General features: G+C 39.4%; 3 protein-coding genes and 1 long non-coding RNA gene across 6 annotated transcripts in view; 2 read left to right on the top strand and 2 right to left on the bottom strand.

Annotated features, from left to right (window-relative positions):
* The first annotated feature begins 1,450 nt into the window (after nucleotides 1-1,450).
* On the top strand, nucleotides 1,451-6,094 carry LOC145914620 (zinc transporter ZIP12-like). Its single transcript, XM_083002440.1, has 8 exons — nucleotides 1,451-1,481; nucleotides 2,217-2,386; nucleotides 2,790-2,930; nucleotides 3,272-3,388; nucleotides 3,709-3,814; nucleotides 3,939-4,091; nucleotides 5,031-5,218; nucleotides 5,957-6,094. Exons 1-8 carry the CDS (start codon nucleotides 1,478-1,480, stop codon nucleotides 6,092-6,094), a joined length of 1,017 nt encoding a protein of 338 aa, XP_082858566.1. The 5' UTR covers nucleotides 1,451-1,477.
* Nucleotides 6,095-6,467: 373 nt separating this feature from the next.
* Nucleotides 6,468-10,369, bottom strand: LOC145914123 (uncharacterized). The gene is made up of 11 exons (XM_083001904.1): nucleotides 10,139-10,369; nucleotides 9,765-9,904; nucleotides 9,496-9,581; nucleotides 9,299-9,442; nucleotides 8,957-9,211; nucleotides 8,629-8,770; nucleotides 8,088-8,268; nucleotides 7,649-7,770; nucleotides 7,128-7,249; nucleotides 6,615-6,742; nucleotides 6,468-6,562 (listed from the first exon to the last, which is right to left on the bottom strand). Exons 2-11 carry the CDS (start codon nucleotides 9,858-9,860, stop codon nucleotides 6,468-6,470), a joined length of 1,371 nt encoding a protein of 456 aa, XP_082858030.1. The 5' UTR covers nucleotides 9,861-9,904; nucleotides 10,139-10,369.
* Nucleotides 10,370-12,863: 2,494 nt separating this feature from the next.
* LOC145913141 (uncharacterized) lies at nucleotides 12,864-15,416 on the bottom strand. Its single transcript, XR_014403329.1, has 3 exons — nucleotides 15,336-15,416; nucleotides 13,972-14,174; nucleotides 12,864-12,947 (listed from the first exon to the last, which is right to left on the bottom strand). It is a non-coding gene; the product is annotated as an uncharacterized LOC145913141 (long non-coding RNA).
* The window catches only part of LOC145913139 (uncharacterized), a 37,771-nt gene continuing 33,986 nt past the window's right edge, over nucleotides 15,315-19,099 (top strand). For all 3 annotated transcript variants that reach the window (XM_083000693.1, XM_083000692.1, XM_083000691.1), the window contains exons 1-3: nucleotides 15,315-15,564; nucleotides 18,016-18,300; nucleotides 18,536-18,679. In XM_083000693.1, coding sequence (XP_082856819.1) covers nucleotides 15,401-15,564; nucleotides 18,016-18,300; nucleotides 18,536-18,679 — 593 coding nt within the window. In that variant the 5' untranslated portion in view covers nucleotides 15,315-15,400. The remainder of the gene's footprint in view (nucleotides 15,565-18,015; nucleotides 18,301-18,535; nucleotides 18,680-19,099) is intronic.

Genomic DNA, 19,099 nt, shown 5'->3' with positions numbered 1-19,099 from the left:
CTGTTTGTATTCCATAAATGTAACTCGATGAATGCTGACAAAATGTATACAACGCGGAAGAAGTCGCGCAAACTGGTTGCGAAGCAGTACGTCCCAGCATATAACGGTCGCATTATTCTTAGCATGGAAAGTCAATTTTATCTTTAATGTACAACAAACTTTGTGTACATATTGACTGCTTGTTATAAGAGGACTCGATCTGCCTTTACAGCAAACATTTCGTAGTGTAAGCTGCTGAACTGTAAGAACTTGAGTGTCAAGTATAACCACTAGCTGTGGTCTGCTAATATAACCGGAAAAATGAAGTCATCGGTATTGGCTTTGACTGTTTTGCTGTGCTTGACAAGCTTTGGCTTTGGACAGAAACTTGTGTCAGGTAAGTGTGGGTGTTTGTACAGTTATGTTGCCAGTAAGCTGTATTATATAGTAGCCGTTTAGGTTCTTGCGGTGAAACTTTGACCCTTACTTTACGTTCAAACGACTATAGAGTAAAGTTAATACTGGAACATAGAAATCAACGTACCGTAAGTCGCTTATCGCAAATTACATTTCAGTAATATCATTTATTCATAATTTTCCCTAGAATAAGATTTATTTTTTCACTACGTTGGCATTAAAACAAGTCAGTGCCACGAACTTATAACAAGGCTGTACTTCACCCTTGTAAACTCCCAATTATGTTAGCCTGTGAATTGACAACCAAAGTCCTTGTTTGTTTTGCTTGTATTTAACTTCTGTCATAAGCTGAAAGCGGCTGCTGGGTTGGCACGCAAATTCAATTACCTACACTTGTTTTAAGTAAATATTGCTGTTTTCTGGTTCGCAGGGAAAGATCAATATGGAGGAGAAATTGCCGAACGCGACGTAAGTGTTCTTATCATTTTCAATGTTCATCCTAAAAAAATACGTCAGAATTGGACTTTTTGCAGCAAACAGTCTTCAAATTTGCTAAATCAGTGCTTTACAACCTTTCTGTAATTACAAGAATAAATATGACAAAAAGCTCTCGACACCCCTGAAATAACAAGAGATACCTCGGTTGGGAACCAGTGTAAATATATCTAACAGGTTTTGGAAGTAACACTGCGACCTTTAGGAATTATCTTAAAAAATGATATTTTTAGAACTTCTCAAACACAACTGCAGCCGATGGAGGAGCAGACACAGGTGAGCTTCCTCCACTCACATGCCGATTTTGTTTCCTGTTTGTTTGTAAGATAGAAATTTTAGAAATAGCCAAATCTATGGGCAGCTTTATGGCCAACAAAGGACTTTGTATTAGATTTCTTTCGACTATACTTTTAAGTAAAAACCCAAAATCTTTTGGCAGTTAAAAGATCGTCGTATTTGCAGAGTTGTGTCTTTTTTCAGTAACACTGACAATGCCATGAGGCAAAGTTTGTTTATTATTATAATATTTTTCTTTTACTTCGCAGAATATCAAACAACTCCCGCACCAGCAGTTTATACGACCGCAATGAGTTGAGTGAAAAGTTATACTTAGTTTGACTTTCATGTAAATCTGCCCAACTCTGCCATTGATTGACTGCAACGTACACAGAGTGTTTGGTAGACTCAGCTGCTGGCTGCAAATCACTGGGCTGCATCTCTAGGGATGTATTTACCTTCAAGCTCCGAAAACTATAAATTTTTTCGAAATTCGTGTAGTTGATTTATAATTTCTATTGTGTTGTATTCCTATGAAGTTAACTGTTGATACTCAATTATGCGAAAGATGATTCCAATGCTATTTTTCGGATCAAAGCCTGTTTAGACAGGTGTACACACTATTTCAGATTTCCACTCTGTGTGCCTGCTAATCTACCAGCTGGCCCTGTGTCACAGTCACCAGCCGCACTGATGAGAGAACTTACAGGCCGTACACCTGTCTTCAGCTTTCATTGACTCTTATGGCTCTTTTGTGCATATAAAAGCCTGTTTATTTTTATCAAAAAAGAAACTTATTCAAGCTAACTTCTGGTAAAATATGTGCAAGCGCTGGAACAAAGAGCCCTATAGAAAACTCCTTCCAAAGCATCCGAGATGATATGTTTTTTTAGCTTGTTGCTTTGAACATAGAGCATCTACATGCAATTCGGTTAGGTTGCATGCAATTCGGTCAGGTTGACTTCTTAAATGTCACATAAAAAATAATCAGCAACAGCGTGTGTAGAAAAGGTACGAGTTCCCAAACACCAACTAATCTTACTGTGTAGAGTACGGATACGCAACCGCATCTGTCACCATCATCAGTGCTCTGGCTTTCGTTGGAATTCTCGCCATCCCGGCGTTGGGAAGCCGGTTTTATACCGTTCTTATGCAGTGTTTTATTGCACTTGGAATCGGCACTTTAACCGCGGATGCCTTGTTTCATCTCATCCCATATGTACGCAGGTGCTTCTTTGCCAAATCATCGTAAAGATATGACATCAATGAAACAACGAATAATGCGTGTGTTCCTTATCTGTCAATTAAATTAATTTACCAAACAAACTAAATACTTAAAATTCATTACTGTTTAGTCAACGAATGGTTCTCACATAATCAAGGTTACCATCGACATGGACTAAAAAATACGCTGCTGTGAATAAGCTTTCCTAGACATATGCACAATTGCAGTTTCTAAGACATTGCTTTTGAAAGTAGGCAAAAATCTAAGAAATAGGCACGCTATATGGTAACTCTGAATATACCTCTGTTCAGTTATGTGTGTTGACAATCCACAATATTTGTTTGTTTTAGTTCTCTTGGCGACATGAAGTTTACAAGTAATTTATGACGTCATTTAGGCTATCGGTGTTGGTGACGGGGCTTCCACGAATGATGACGAAAACGACTACTTGTGGAAGTTGTGTGCTTGCCTCGGTGGAATCTGGCTTATGTTCCTCTTTGAAAAGTGCATGAAATTGTTCGGGGCAGCGCATAGTCACGTGAGTAACTCACAAATAACTCAAACAAATGTCTAAAGATGGATATTCCGGTGGAATATGATCATGTTCTTTCCTTGGTGACAAAACCTTTTTTTTAAAATGTGTAATTACGTTGGAGGCATTTAGGAACTTTTACCGGTGCTATCAAATTCCACCGGTCTAACATGCAGTTGGAAGTTTGTGTATGTATGATAGTTCAGCAATTATACTTCTTTTGCAAATACACGTATGGTTTAATCCAGTTGCAACCGAATCTTAAAGCAACAAAAGGCGTACATAAATATGACAAAAGAATGTTTAAACATGTATCAGTGCATTTACACGACATGTTAATTTGCCAGGATCATCACCACCACAATCACGACGATTTACAACAGAAAACGGGGGTATCGGAAATTACCGTAACCGTGACAAGTTTTTCTGGAGAAGAAAAAAACGCAAGCGCCCACGGCAATGAGGTCAGTATACCCGCCGGAACATATAATTGTAGTTGCTGAGATATAAATGAAATAATTGCTTTGTAAACATAACACACACTGTAATGGTGTTAAATCTATTATCATTTTCTAGTTAGTTTTATTTCGTATATTTCTCATCACGCCCTGCACTACTGTGATACTGAGGTATTATTTCAAACTGAGTGATTCGCGTGTCCAACTAAATATTTTTCGTGTTAAATAGGATGGCAAGAATGATGTTTATACAATATTGAAATATGCTTTGAGTCATTTAGCCACATACAAATTATGCATTACGTTGCAAACATTTCACTTTCTAGGTGGTGATACAAAACAGTCACGCACACTCTGAAACTGAGGAGGAAAGTGACAACAAAAGCATTGATTTGGAACAAAGCAAAACCAAAGAAAACCCCACATTGTTAGGTTCGTAAAATGCATAAATTTGTGCTGACAAAACTTTGCGGAAAAAATGCTATGCTTGAACGCATATTTTGCCGCTATTATGGGTGAACATTGTTTGTAAGATTTGGTTTTCACTTTTTATCAGGGATTCCAATCATCGCTGTGATGATTTTGATCGGCGACGCCCTCCACAACTTTGGTGACGGTCTGGCACTAGGTGTCGCCTTCAGTGAAAGCTGGGTTACGGGAGTGGGGACTTCCCTGGCAATATTTTGCCACGAGCTTCCGCACGAATTCAGTAAGTTTTCCGTAACTATTTCAAAGGCCTTTTAGCGTATACCCACATATACTCTTTGGTTATAAAATAAGCCGTATTAGTCTTGTGTTATCGAACTGCACCTTTCTGGTCTTGTTTAAAAAGACAAAAAAACATGAGCTTTCGCGAGTTCCTCTCGCTATATCAGGTGCAAATAACGGCGACACATTGCAATGCAGAAAAAGGCACGTTGAAATGATGAACTGTCGGTGCCTGTGGCATCATAGTGTGCGTACTTCAGAAACCCCATCTCTGTGAAGAACGGCGTTGGTTGATATAAATCGGTCAATGTAATGTTGCTGATGGTTCGTTTCCCTTCCAAGTCGTGCATTTTGGTATAAGTGGGCAGTTTTTGCATTAGCATGCCTGGCAACCACAAACGAAATGCTACAGAAATTAATGTTTTAGTATTTCTGCTAGAATGTATATTTAGATAGAACAAAACTGAACCAAGGTCACACAAATGCTAGGTACGCGATGAGTATCACGCGACAAAAAAGTCACGCATCACTGCTTGAGTTGTGCACTACCGGTCTGTACTCAATTTCAACTAATCACCAACAAATGAATGACGACACAAAACTGTTCATATTGCAAGATTGAGTAAAAGATACAAATCAATATGTTTACAACAAGATGTTTCGTATTTGAATCAGCTAGTTTATTGCAAACTATAAAAAATCGAACTTGTGGCACCATCTTTTAAACAATTTAATTTATTTTTCAATACATGCCTATCGAGGGCCAGATTCTGCCAAAATGAAGCAACCACACTTACCATAAAAGATACAACTGAGTTATTCGGCCTAATTCGGAAGTACACAACGCATAAATACGTCATTTTATCACCATCAGTATCGGTATATAAATAAACATAGGGTCATTGTTTTTTGTGAATCCAAAAACGTTTTTAATTTCTAGGTGACTTTGCTTTGTACCTTAACTCCGGGGTAAGCAAAACCAAAGCACTTTTGCTAAACTTCGCTGCAGCATGCTGCTGTTACATCGGTTTGTACATCGGTTTGGGTATATCCAACGACGAGGAGATTAGGAGGTGGTTACTTGCGATTATCTCTGGAATCTTTCTATACGTCGCCTTCGTTGATGTGGTGAGACGCACAGTGGACATCCACAAATTTTATTTTGAAAATTTTTTTTTGAATATGCCTATTGTTTTATTTTTGAAAAATACTACATTGTTTTACAATTTTTGTAGAGCAATAATAAACCGTTTGTCATTGTCCATAAAATTGAATAATGACAAAAATACAATAAGCCTTGAGTAAAGCAAAATGTCACACAGCTTCTTGTGGTGTATAGTTTTATCGAAATTACCTCCGTAAAAGTTGTTACTTCATATACGCGGGAGCTGTTTCAACAGCAGGCCCTAATGTAAATCAGACTTCTTAAACTACGCTTCATTAACTCATTTGGAGTCGCTATAAATGTAATTTTTGCTTTGCGAAATCTTAGAGATTTATACAATGGGACGCTTATTTTATTATTATTTAACGTATGCTTTCCACAGATGGGTCGTATAGGCGTATTCCCAATATATCAGGGTTTCTCAAATGGGGATCTATGAATCCCTAAGGGTCAACAATGAATTATCGAGCAGATCCACATAACTTCCCTATACAATACCTTCAGCAATTAATTTTGTATACTATACCTCTTCCCAAACAAGGTATTCAAAATTGTCATCGGTCATGGGTGTCCATAGACCTTAAATATTGGCCAAATGGTCCAAAATACAACATGTGTCACTCAAAAGTGGCATTTAGCTTTTGAGATACTGCTTGTCATCCATATTTTGCTGGCTTACAACTGGTCAAATTTTTTCACAGTTCCCGGAGCTTTGGCACGAGGACAAACAGCGCCCTTGGACAACTTTTATTTTACAAAACTTTGGCTTGCTGCTTGGTTGGGCTCTACTACTTTTAATTGCGTTATACGAAGATGACTTGGAGAACAGCATTGGTTAACACAGCTCTATTGTACCTGTATGCATGTAGTGTCAAGCAAGCTGTAGTAGAAATTGGGTGTTTGATGACTTGCTTTGTGACAGATATATGTATATTAAGATTAGTGTCTGCAGTTAATGCACAACTTTATAACCGCCGAAAATTCGTAATAAACTAATTCATACATATGTTCCAAACTATAACAACAGTTGCGATGACCAGATAGCCGTATGTGTGCACATTATCTACAACACGAAGTCCATTGCAAGGTTTATTCAACGAAAAACTTCTAAAAACGAAGTATTTTATATATTTCAATCGAGTAGTATTGGATTGTTGCAAACGTCAGCTCCCTCGCCTTGGCGCTGAAACACCCCCATATTTCCACACGCCATCATAGCATACGGACTGCGTCATCGGTGTCGTCGTTATTTCTATAGTACGGTGACGTCACTGTGTGCGTCGCCATGGCGATGGAAAGGTATTTGGCTGGAAAAGGTATAAAACCAGTGGTTTCGTCATAGTAATTGTTACGTCATACCTCCTTCGATTGTGGAGCCCGAGGGATCGCGACGACCGCGGATCGAAGGGGAGGAACGACGAACCGCGACAGGAACCCTGCCCAAGGGCGACATTCTGCGGATTGCGGCTGTCTGCTTTCTCACAGTACTAAGCATAGAATGTATTAATTTTATTAGTTTTGTTGACTGATGTGTCGTATGCGGCAAATTAGGTTGGAAAAATATGTAAACATGAGCCCGAAGGAGCTTAAAATTACATTCGAATCTTACAGTCCTCTCATTAATCGAAAATTTCCACGACGTGAAATTATTGAAGTTGTTTTATATTAGCAAGAGGTATACAAAATTTACACTGGCAAATTCCTGTTAAATCCAACACGATATACACAATGTCCATAAGTAGCTCTGCATGTTTCAGTTTTAGTAATTAAATTAAATTAAAAAAATGCAATAATTCGTCCATTCAAATTTTAATCCTTGATAACATACTGCGCTATATACGCTGAAAACAACAAGTTAACATTGGTGATTACCTCGAACCAACGACCATGGACATGGCTGGAGATGGTGATGCGTTGTTTTTTCTTTTGCGAACCAACTCCGGACTGCTGGGAGGTTTCCACGGCCTCGGACTTTTGACCAGAGATTTATGACCCTGGGTTCAAGTGGTTTTTGTTTGAAATAATTCACAACGACACGAACAGAATAATGTTATGATGTTAAGAACGATAGCTTTAGTTTTAAACTGTGGTAACACATGCCAAATTATGATTTATCTATAAAGTATAAGGTCCACAAAACCAGTACATAATATTAAGATTTAATGACAGATGACAAATTTTCATGACAAATTAAGAAAAATGAAGGACCATCACACCAGACCAGTACACAAGATTAAGACCTGGGGACGTACAAGGTCCATCAGCAATGTCCCAAATGAGCAGAATCCGTGCCGTTTAAAATGGTCTATCTGTTTTTTCATTCATGGTTTATTTTTTAGAGTTTCCAAACTGAACAGTAAGTAAAATCCAGTCATCCTAGTCACAATCCTTACTTTGAAACCACCCTCTTGCTCCCCGAAAGGCCTTTGCTGACTCGACTTCACCGTCATCGCGTTCATTTCCATCGTGGATTTGGGCAAAGCACTACACCCGCTGCATATCGAAGCCGGATTCACTTTAAACAACAAATAAATAAAATAAGATTTTATATGAATATGAAACTGCAAATGTCCATACGGCGAAATAGATTTTTCTACTTTATACCAGGTTTTACAACTATAGTGATTGTGTAAATTAAAAAGATGCTGTATGTGAGAAAAAAGATGAATTTTCAAAGATTATACTTAAAAAAAAGATTTTCTGATACGATACTGACACGTAAAAGACAGATCTCAACATTAAGCGCAGGTCGTTTCTGTAACAATTCAACTCTTCAAAGTTAGAAAACTCTTTGAGTATTTTTATGTGTTGTGCATTTAATCAAGCTCGAACCCGTGGTAAGTTGCATATCGCTACTACGACTTGACTTTCCGCTTCCTCCACGGTGGTAAACTATAGGACCGGTGGGACAGGTTTCGCTGTAATATATAACTGGGGGAGGGGTTACATTAGGTCGGCGTGGTGATGGAGTCGTCTGACTTTGGCTGTGGTGGCATCTCTCTCTGTGTAAGCTCTGCGATAAGAAAGTCTTAATTAGGGGACAAACATAATTTTATAAACACATATGCAGGAAAGCAGGCGTAAGTATAAGGAACGACTAACGACAAATCACATCATTTTTGTGTTCACGCAAAAGTTCCTACGCATATGAACAGTAAACGTGATGCATAAAATGGCAAAACCATGAGGATTATTGAGCTAGGCAACACCTCATATTCAGACTAACATGCGTCCACATGCAGTTGTTATGTAACAGACGCATACAGAAATCGTATTAGTGAAATTGAGAAAAAATGCGGGGCGCTCACAACACACGAAAACACACAGACTCTTAAAAATGCGTACAAGCAAACAACTACATATAACCACCCACCCTACACGAGCCTTCGGCATGTTGTTTACAGTCGGTTGTGGCACACATGTTGAAGCGCAAAGCTGCATGAAGCTTCGTCCCTGCTAAACCTGTGGCGCGCAGGTCACGAAAATTACGGATCAAAATGTAGGTGTACGAATTCCTGCAAAACATAATAAATTATTTGAACGTGCATTTTTCTATCTAAATAAACAGGAAATACAACTGATGACATACCGCTAAAACTATTAAGATTAGCGAGTTATGTACATTCACTGGACATATGTGGACAAGTTTTTACAGTAATTATCACTAATGTCGTAAATATATATATATATAGCAGCTTCACCTGTAAGCTTCGATGTGCTGGCTGTGATGAGGATAATGATGAAATTCATAAGCAATATCCTTAATACCATGAAAAAGCATTGGAAATTTTGTGATGTAGCGCAGAGACGGGTCAGACGCAGCTCTGTGGTGCCTCTTACCGTACGATGCAACGTACGAAGTGCGCCCGCTCGGTGGCGCTGTAGAGCTCCCGCCACCGAATATGCGATATGGTGAGATGACCGGACTATTGGATGACGTCACACAACGCGAACTCCTACAATACAGGTAATGGAAAGTATGTAGTTAAGTGGACCATCGTATTGTTAATGTGTTGAAATGCACATCACCCAGTCCAACTGACTTGCTTTTCCTCAGAGTCAAATTGCTTGCGCTGGTGCTGATGAACTTCTTTCTTAACTTTATCGGGATTTGAGCTGACACTGGGCGGTCCAACGACGTTTGTGACTTTGCTTCCGCCAGGGTGGCCTCCATTAAATGTAGTGTGCTGGCAATGGACTTGATATGCATTTTGGAAGGGGTTTTGTAGCAAAATCTTACCAGTAGGGCTTGTTTGTGACACACTGTAGTTCCAGTTCGTCATCGTGCAGATCCTGACATACCTCCCAACCACAAAAACTGTCATCCTGTGGATAATCAAGTCACCAAGTTAGGACTGCTTAGTCTTAGGGAATTTTGTACTTACATACAACTATCAGAATATATCCCTGTACGCTTGCCACATGTCAGAAAATGCAAACGACCAAATCCATACAAAACTACACGGAAACAATTTAATATTCCAATTATCTCTAAACCGACAGACTAACCTTAGGCTGGCCATTCCTTGAATGAGGGTCAAACATTTCTAAGAGATCTGCACACAAAACAGTCGTTCCTTCGTCTCCACCTTCTTGTTCAGCCATGATGTCACAACACCCTTGGATTTGCGTAGCTTCGATCTCTAGACCTTACAGAGATTCAACAGTAATTACCGTTGGTTTGTTTTTTCTGAATAGAATTTATCAAAATCACCACTTTCTTCCTAAAGGTTACTTGTAGGGTAAGTGTGTGTCAAAAGTTGTTTGTTGGAACAAAGTGCATTGTGACGTCACAGTGGCAAAGTCGGAAACAATTAAGAAGTCCAAACCATATGCAGCCAACAAACCGAAACTAAATTTGAATCCAGTATTTTATTCCATACCGATTTTGAAATGAGTTTCTTTGTAGTTTCCCCTGGTGAGTCATCTCGTCTGGTGATAGACAGTTTTACCACAACCGTTTCCTTAGGGAGTAACGCTTTGTCTGCTGAGTCAGTGATTCCTTTTTGATTCTGGAACCACAGTCAATTGGCAAAGCTTATAATGGTTTCACAATTCGGTAGCATTATGATTTTTAATATTAAGATGGTTGTGGTCGATAATTATGTTGATTTTGTTCGATTGCCATTGCGACGTCGATACGAAATAATCAACAAATTGCATTGGGGGTGATTAAATGTTTCCAATGGAGGTATTTCATGCAATAAGATTGCCAACTCAAATTGTAGCTCATTCGTTCTTGGTCAAGTATTATAAACAGGTTCTGTGCAGGTAATGGCAGATATTTCGGAAATGTGTTCCTTTATAAAATTGCAATTGGCGTCATCGTATTTCTGTTTTCATGGCAACACTGCAGGGTTTCTCGGCTGCCAGTTCATCGACCACGACAAAGGACTTTCTGAAACAATCGTTCTTTGAATGATAAAGTTCATTTTGTGCAGAGTTATCACCGGAAAGGTCTTCAAATTTAATCCGTCATGGGGTCTACAGAATTTACTGAATTGTCAAAGTGGCCCACAGACGTGAACGAGATGAACCCTGCAAAAATGCAAAACTCAGTTTGTTGAAGGAAAACTAAGTTTTGTATCAAGCGTAAATATCGCAATGTAATTACTTTAGCAAGTAGGATCTTTTGAAATTTAAAGCATCTGTTTTTCGCACTGCTTTACCGCGTCTACGTCACCAAACAGCAACGAAAAAAGGTTTTCAATGCCAGCGGCGCACCTGGCAGAGAAGCGTTGATTCCATTATTAGCCCTAATTTGCCTGAAACAGAATTCGCGGCCCTTAAGCAACAGACGGTGTTCGCCATGCATTCGAAATCAATTATTCAAAGCGGCCGTTGGGGTGTTAGGTCAACGTTGTATCATGAAACAGCAGTCAGTGCGACCAGTGCGGTCTTGCCAGCAATGACCACAGAGAGAAGCGAAAATAAAGCTATTGCGGTTTTGTGCCATATGGCTTTTGTGTACAGTGCATCGCGATTGACGTTGTTAAAGCGTTTAACTGCTGAAAATCAATGGCAAAGGTAGGATAATACTAAAAACATTGATTTGCCTAACATGAAACTGATATGTTTTGTTGGAGTGTGTGAAACTGACAGGTATTAACATTGGATATAATATTCTTATTGCTGTTTTTGTTCGTGTTATGTTCTTGAGCAATGATGCATCATAAATGAATTGATTTGATTGTGTGTATTCCGACTGTGTTTGTGAAAGCACAAAAGCCATAAACGGCCGATGAATGCGAGTCACAATGTAAACCAACAAACAACATGTACATATGCGAACAGCATTGTCTTGTGTTATAAATAGGGCTTTTTGTGTTAGGTAGATGCTGCTTTCTTAACTTCTACCGTTTTTCTAATTGATTTTATGACATATATATATATTTTATGCATATTAACATGCCATTGAACACATAAAAAATGTTTAAAAGTGTTTGATTTCCATATGTGCAAGTTAAATGCGATTCCTTATAATCCTTCAATTGCCTGATTCCTTGGGCAACTGAAAACTGTTCCCAAGCCTAATGCCTCTGTTGTGGTTCCGCTTGAATACCCTCGTATATTACGATTTACGTTCTGTTTGATAAATGCGGCTTTGTGGCTTGTTACCTCGGCGCATACAACAGTCTTCAGCATAAGCACCGTGGATGTGGCAGATGATTGTGTAAGGAATAAATTGACACATTATCCTGATTCGCGTTGTGAGATTGTAATCCTTGACCGACTGACCGCCCGATTATTGATTTTAAGCGTAGTGCGAAGAGCGTGTGACCATCGCGACGATTGAGGCAAGTGCCAACGGATTGCTTCGCACAATCGCACTTGTGAAAATGTTTTTCTTGCGAGGTTTTCAAATAGCGTAAAAAATGTTAGGCATCGGTGGCCAATGGATTGTAGAACCAGCGGGAGGCGTTGGTAGCGTTGCGTTGGGCGATTTTTTGCTTGTGTTGTGACAGAATAGTAAGAAATTAAAAATATGTTTGCCGATACTAATAATCATTGTAAAGCAAATTGTTTTGAAGGGGTTGCTTTGTAGTTTAAAACACTTTCAGCGTACCAATGTTCATGTTTTGTTCTTCATTTTTGCCGCCAACAGCCAATTCACTGGCGGTTTTATTATCCAACAGAGTGCAGCATTGTACGTCAATCTCTGCCAATCCATTACATTTTTTAAATTGTGATGTATGACAGATGGTAAATTCAAGCGTTATAGTCTTATATGTCAGTGAACAGACGATCGCGTTAAGCACTCGAGATTTGGATTTGGTCATAAGAGCGATTAGTGATGTCACAACCCGACTATAATCCCCTTTATCTCTTCCTCTTTTGCGAAACAATTAGACAAAACCACTCCCTGTGAAAAATTGGGGTGGTTTCTGTTTATATGTTTAGACAATCATGAGTAGATTGTCTATAGGTGGTTCTGTTGTACATGGTTCGTTTAACTGGTGTTTGCCCCTCCAAAAACATACCAGGAATCCATTTATCCCCTAACCAATGAATTCATTACTACTGTACAAGAATTGGTTGGTCTCGTGGCACTTGAACTATTAAGTTAGGAACGTTGGCTGACGGTAATTTGTCTGGTTAATTACATACCTATTTTGCCTGGAGGTCTTCCATGCGACGTAAAGTAGTTCATCCAATTTTCCAATCAGCCAAATGTACGCGAGGTGCTTTGAACTGTGATATGAAATGTATGCAGTTGTGTATTGTATTCCTTGGCAGTTAAGCTTAAAGTTAAACGAAGGTTTTATAGAAAATTGGTGTCATTGTTTTATGTGGAAGGATGTGGTAAGCTTCTTCTTGGCATTGTTGCGTTTAGAGAACTTATCTGGCCATCTATGTATCATAACATGGTACCTGTCTTGATTTACATTGAATATGTTTTGTTTTGGTTTCTTTATGCTGCCCGCATACTACTTTTGTCGAAAATAACTGATTAGCTGCTGTGAAGGTTTTTGAAAAATGTCTTCGAAACCAGGTAGCATTCATTATAAATTCTTTTTAAGTTATTTAACCTGTTGTAGTTTGAACCTACCTACACAAAATCACCAAGCAACATCGTTATAACCTGTTGTCGTTTGCGATCATAGCACTTTAAAACCAGACAAGACCGTTAAACGCGTAATGGGGCCAATTAGTGGTAATACTGCACATGGAGGTCGGTTGCTGTTTTCTGGCCTTCTGGGATCGATATGCCATCCCAAGACACATGGCTACACCTGCTTTCACGGTGACAATTTGTGTTGTACGTTGCCAAAGCTAATTGCCAAGGCATGTCTTGTATAGATTATCATGGGAATAATCTGAAATAAGGAAAACATTGCTTTTGAGACCGTTAGATTGTCATTGCGCTGTGCTAGCATGTTGACTGCATCAATTCTGCCAAAAATGTATTTATGAGAATTTGATTTCTATGAATTGCCTGTGTAGTCTCTATGGATGACAGAGACTCAGTAACGGATCAATGCAGAAAATGTATTTAGTGTGAATTTTAAGCTTTGTGGCAATTTGACCGATTTTCGGTAAACTTGAAGTTATCGGTTGTATATCAACGAACATAAGTTACAATTTAAAAAAATCGATTATTTCCTACAATATTTCTACATTATGAAATCCCCATTTCGTCAATGGCACTTAAGACCTTCCGTGACATGTGGCATGTGGCACGTATCTCATGTCATCAACATGTTATCACACAAACTTTGAAGCATCCTGAGGGTCCACTTGTAAGTTCCCATGTTCGAAATTCCGGATTGTATCAATCAGAGACGCCAAACAATGCCGACTATGACGTCACAAGCCTTTTGTGGTGTCCCCTTGTCTGTAATCGAGCCGTCCGTGTCCTTCTTGAAAATCCGAGTCCACTGCGTTTTGGGCATCGCCAGTAGCGTGTGAAGCAGCTGTCTAGAACATAATATGCGTTTTATCTAGATTTTCTCAAACCTATTTTCGCTTTAAGGTTGGTCTATTATGGAGGACTCAAAATTGTTGGAAATTGACTGCGTTTTGTTTGGTGAGGAGTTATGTGTGTTGTCTGTTCCAACAATTGTCGTTAATCACGTTTCAGTATTACGTAAGATAAATTTCAGAGAAAAAGTGGATCGAGTGCTTAGTGTTAGTTGTTCGTTTGTCAATGACATGTTGTTGGCAGAAATGCAACGTATTAAAATATTTTCGGCATTAACAGTGAGTTTCCGTGGCAACGCAGGAACAAATTGTTTCATCTCACACTCGACTTGTAGAGAACATTGCTGTGGTTGTTGAAAGCTAGCCACAACATGTCCTCCCGTTTCTTTTGTGTCTTGCAAGTTAGTATTAAACGCAAAGAGCCACTGTTTTTCACAGTCCAGCACGCCAAACCATGGGTTGTTGTGATTCGCAAACAAAACGCCTTTTCGTCGTGAAAGCCCGGCGAACGCCCGGTTATGAATAGGCGCCGCTCGGACAAGTTTATAAGGCGCCAGACGCCCTGTGGATAAAACGCGCGGCCTCAAACCGTTGTTGTGGTTTCTGAATGTCAGTGAGTTTCAGCTGATGTGATTTTGAGCCTCTTGAAATGACTAGTTGCAGAAGGAAGGTTTGCGAAGCGAATTTGTAACTCCTTTGTATGGTAGGTATGCAGATATTCTATTCCTGCCATTGCGTACGTGAGGCAGATTTAACTTTGCACGCTTTTAACTTTCTGCAGGCAAATGTGTCTGTTACGATATAACCGTATTTTGATGGTTGGCTGAACCAGATGAAACTTTTCTAAGAAAGAGGTGTACGCCACACTAAGTCTTACGAAGTTTATACATAGTGGTATCTAAACATGTTACACGGTATGTTTACAGATGTAATAAGTGTAAATAGAGGAGCGTTGCAGTGTGTCGCCTGTGACTTTATGAGCAGATATGTGCGAATGTTTAATTGAAAGGAGAATTGAGGATAACAGATTCCAACTTAGCTGCCTGCTTCTTTTACCAAATAACTTTCTTTTACTAAATGCAACAATTGCATAAATCTTTTCATCCAAATTCTAACCCGCTGTTTTTGTACAGATTTTTACGTAAGTTCGTAGCCTACCTTGTGTTTTCTGCATTTCCCTTGCCCTTTGTGCAATACTTCGACAATTCCATTGCTGTTACGTCATGATACGCGCCGCCCGTAGAACTTTCGCGAACGAACCGGCGAAACAAGATGCAAAGGTCAACGCCGAGTTTACAAGGAGTTCCCCAGGCTCGGCTAATCGCTGGAGGTCGTCCCTGAGATCGACACCAAATAAGGAACGGAATGGGGCAGTCCCTAAACAGAGGTAAAATTAGAATGATTTCTACTATCACGGGGAGGAAAACTAGCAAAAATATTGCCGGACAAAGTTTTTAGGCGGCTGATTACAACTTACTGTACTGGTGTTTTATGGCAAAAATGTGTCAAATTTATTGTACCGTATGTTTTTGTTATGGGCAGATATTACCACACTATAGATATGAGGTATAATATTTGTTTTATTGGCAAAAAATTGATGATTTTGACTGTTGTATTTGCTATACTAGACACTATTGGGTTTAACGCTTCAAGGAACACTTCTAGTGAAGCGTAGCCGACTAATAGTAGTCGTTATGGGTCGTAACAAACTATACATACACGGATCAATCGACGACACGCGCCTGACCACGTGTAGCGACTGAGGTTAGGGTGTGATGTATTGCAACAGTTGTGATTCGTGACGTCGATCTGCGCTAGGTAGGCCTAGGCACAGTTTATGAGTGAGATTTTATATTTCTGGGTTTTGTAAACATGTGTAAATATTGCATAGCTAATTTCATACAGGTTTGCGTTGCGAGGAAACACTAATCCTATATATTCCAACACTTGGAACTTATAAAAAGTGAGCGATATAGGTTTTGCGTGATAGGGAAGATCCCGTATGATCACTCTGCTTCTGTTTCGAATATAAACTTCCGCATGTTTTGTTAATGTGTTGGAAATAGTGTGGAGTTATTATTATAAATCGGCCATTGTATGGGTGTTGGTTATTTACGCGCAGGTTTCTACAGTTTTACAGTGACTTAATATCATCTTCCATATCGAACGAAGTAGTGACATGAGGTGAATGTAATGTGATTCCACAAATTGGTTTTGAAGGACAAATAGGTTTTTAGTAAACCTGAAAATTTGGCCGCTTGAATGAAATCCAGCGCATTTGATCGATTTCAGACTCGTAACAGCCAGTACTGGTAAACACTGGTAGTCTAGCACAGCTAATAAAAGCTTCTAAGATTCCTTGGGCACTGTTAAATGGTATTGCGAGGCCCAGTTAATTGTCAAGCGCTCGCTGGGTTAATATTTGTTGAACACACAAGAGCGAACGTTGCGACTGAGCGGGAAAAAAGCGCTGATAGCCGAACTCGCCTGACTGTTGTTTGATTTCGAATTATAACCTTATAGCCCGAGCGGACTGCGATGCAATACAGCTTGAGTTTTAAATGGAACGTGCGTGGGTCTGTTGTGTGTTGGGAGCTGGGTATACCGCTGTGTTACAGTTGTAGTGGAAACAGAGTTCAGCGCGTGATACAGGTTTGTTAACTTTAGGTACTGTGAAAGAGCAGAAACATGAAAAGTAGTTTACCATCAGTCTGCAGTACGTATTTCAGTGGCTAGCAATCAAGCATTCAAATGTAAGGTGAAAAAACAAGGTACATTTTATTAGAATTATGAAAATGAATTATAGAATTATTGAAAGCCTTTAAATTCATAGGCATTATTTTCGACAACTGGCAAATTGAAATAAGTGTTTTATCGCTAGTTCTGTAAACCGAGATAGGACGTCAGGAGTGCGAGGCTCAGGCGACATAATAGGAAACCGTGTTCAATTTACAGCCTCCATGCATTTACGACGTGCCACCTGTCAAACTGTCAAATAGGTATTGTGATACGTGACTTTCGTTGGCGTAGCCACAACCACGTTTCCGTCTAATTTGTGGATTAAATTTAGACTGGACTCGTGTGGCTTTTTAAATACTTCCCTGCTTGACTATATATACAATATGTTAAGTCAGAGTTATGAGCGATTTGTTTAAGATTTTATTAACTATACCCTTAAGTTTGTGTTTGCTGGCCTTGTCATATACTATAGCTGCTGAGTTAGTGCTCAGTAAGTAAGAGATAATGTACAGCTGAGGTGGGTGTGGTAACACCCAAGGGCCCGTCTGTAGCTAACCGAAGTACTGTCAGTCGTCAGTTGTCAACGTTGGTTGCAAGCTATAGTGGAGCTATCCGTTAAGGGTTGTTGGAGATTTGTGAGGGAGGAGAGCAACACTACACTTTCATATGTAGATTTGTTTTTATTTGCTTATATCACAGCTAGTGTTGTCATCTGTGCTTTGTGTTTTCTCTGTATTGTTACCAATCGTTTCCGCCACAGTCGATTGAATTGACAATTATCTGAAACACCGAAACAGTGTTTGTGTAAGCATTTCGGCATTACCCAAATTTACATCTAAACGTGCGAACCGCACTTACGCCTGTTTCAAATTGCAGCCCATTGTTTTGTAACGTGTGCCGCAATTTACAAACACCCAATCTAACTTCTCGAACTGCCAAGCAACTTGAAACCGTAATCACTCCATCTCTTAACAGATTGTAATATCGCACGTTCAGTGACTGGTATCAGCTGTAGTTGATCAAACATCCGCTAAATGCTATGCACACTTTCATAAGCTTGTCCACACCATTTCTAAAACACACGATATTGTACTTGCAGCTTCAGGGGCTCTTCTGGCAAAGAAAACTTTGCAAACATGAACAGGAATCAAAATGGGACCAAGGCAGCCACAACTGGAGTTGCAGATGTACAAGATGGACGAAAATCGGCCAAAAAGGACGATATTGCTGACAAAGCCAAGCGAAAATTCATGGAAAACCTTTCCAAATTTCAACGGGAAAGTAAGCAGGTCGAAGCGGCAAAGAGTTCGCCATTCCAGCGTTCCTACCGCAAAGGAAACGGTGTGAATGAAAATGCAGCCAACGCCTATAGAGCTTCATATCGGTGAGTAAAACAAAAGAAACCTATGCCGTGGCTTTATCCCAGCTTGGCTGGAATACCAGTGATTCCATGTCGGGTAATAAATGTCAGTTGTTTGTCTGTGTGGTGTTGGATTTCATGATGCAGTAAAATGTAAAACCAATGAATTGGTCCCCTTATTTTGGCTTTCTCTTATTTTTGGACGTAAAATCCAACCGCAGACTGTCACGCGTCGTAACAATTCTTATTTTTTTTCAAGGCCACCCCCAGTAACACGGCCTGATACTTTGTCCACTGGAGTGCGCCGTTCATTGAGAAAAGATCGTGCGAACGAGTCGAGTGAAAGGAATGTAAACTCCACGAAACATTCCAAATTAAAAGTTTCACCCGTAGCCGGAGAAAGGTAGGAATACAATAATACAAACATGTTTTTGATGCATTTCTATACTTTGTATTCGTTTATTAACACCCGCCAGCTCGAATGTCGGCGGACAAGTTGCTATGGTTGCGGTTTTTGGATACAATCTTTCGTAACCTTTCCCCTACTACTCAAAATCCAAGATTGCAAAAACAATTACTCAAGAAATCTCATAAATAAAGGTGGTATGGCAAACCGATAATAAAAAAGTTAGCATTTTTATTTACCCTGATGCCTCTTACATTCATCCCTTCCAATATTCGCAATGGAGGTGAACCATTGACTCGGTTAAAGACACACTGGTTTAAAGTACTGTATATATCAAAAGTAATCCAACTACTTGGCTACAGGACTCAACTGTGTTGTATAACATGTATGTAAAAACCAATAGACATTTGCAACCAC

Source organism: Ascidia mentula, chromosome 9 (assembly GCF_947561715.1).
Source record: "Ascidia mentula chromosome 9, kaAscMent1.1, whole genome shotgun sequence".
In the NCBI taxonomy this organism is placed as follows: domain Eukaryota; kingdom Metazoa; phylum Chordata; class Ascidiacea; order Phlebobranchia; family Ascidiidae; genus Ascidia; species Ascidia mentula.
This window is presented reverse-complemented; position numbering and strand designations above follow the sequence as displayed.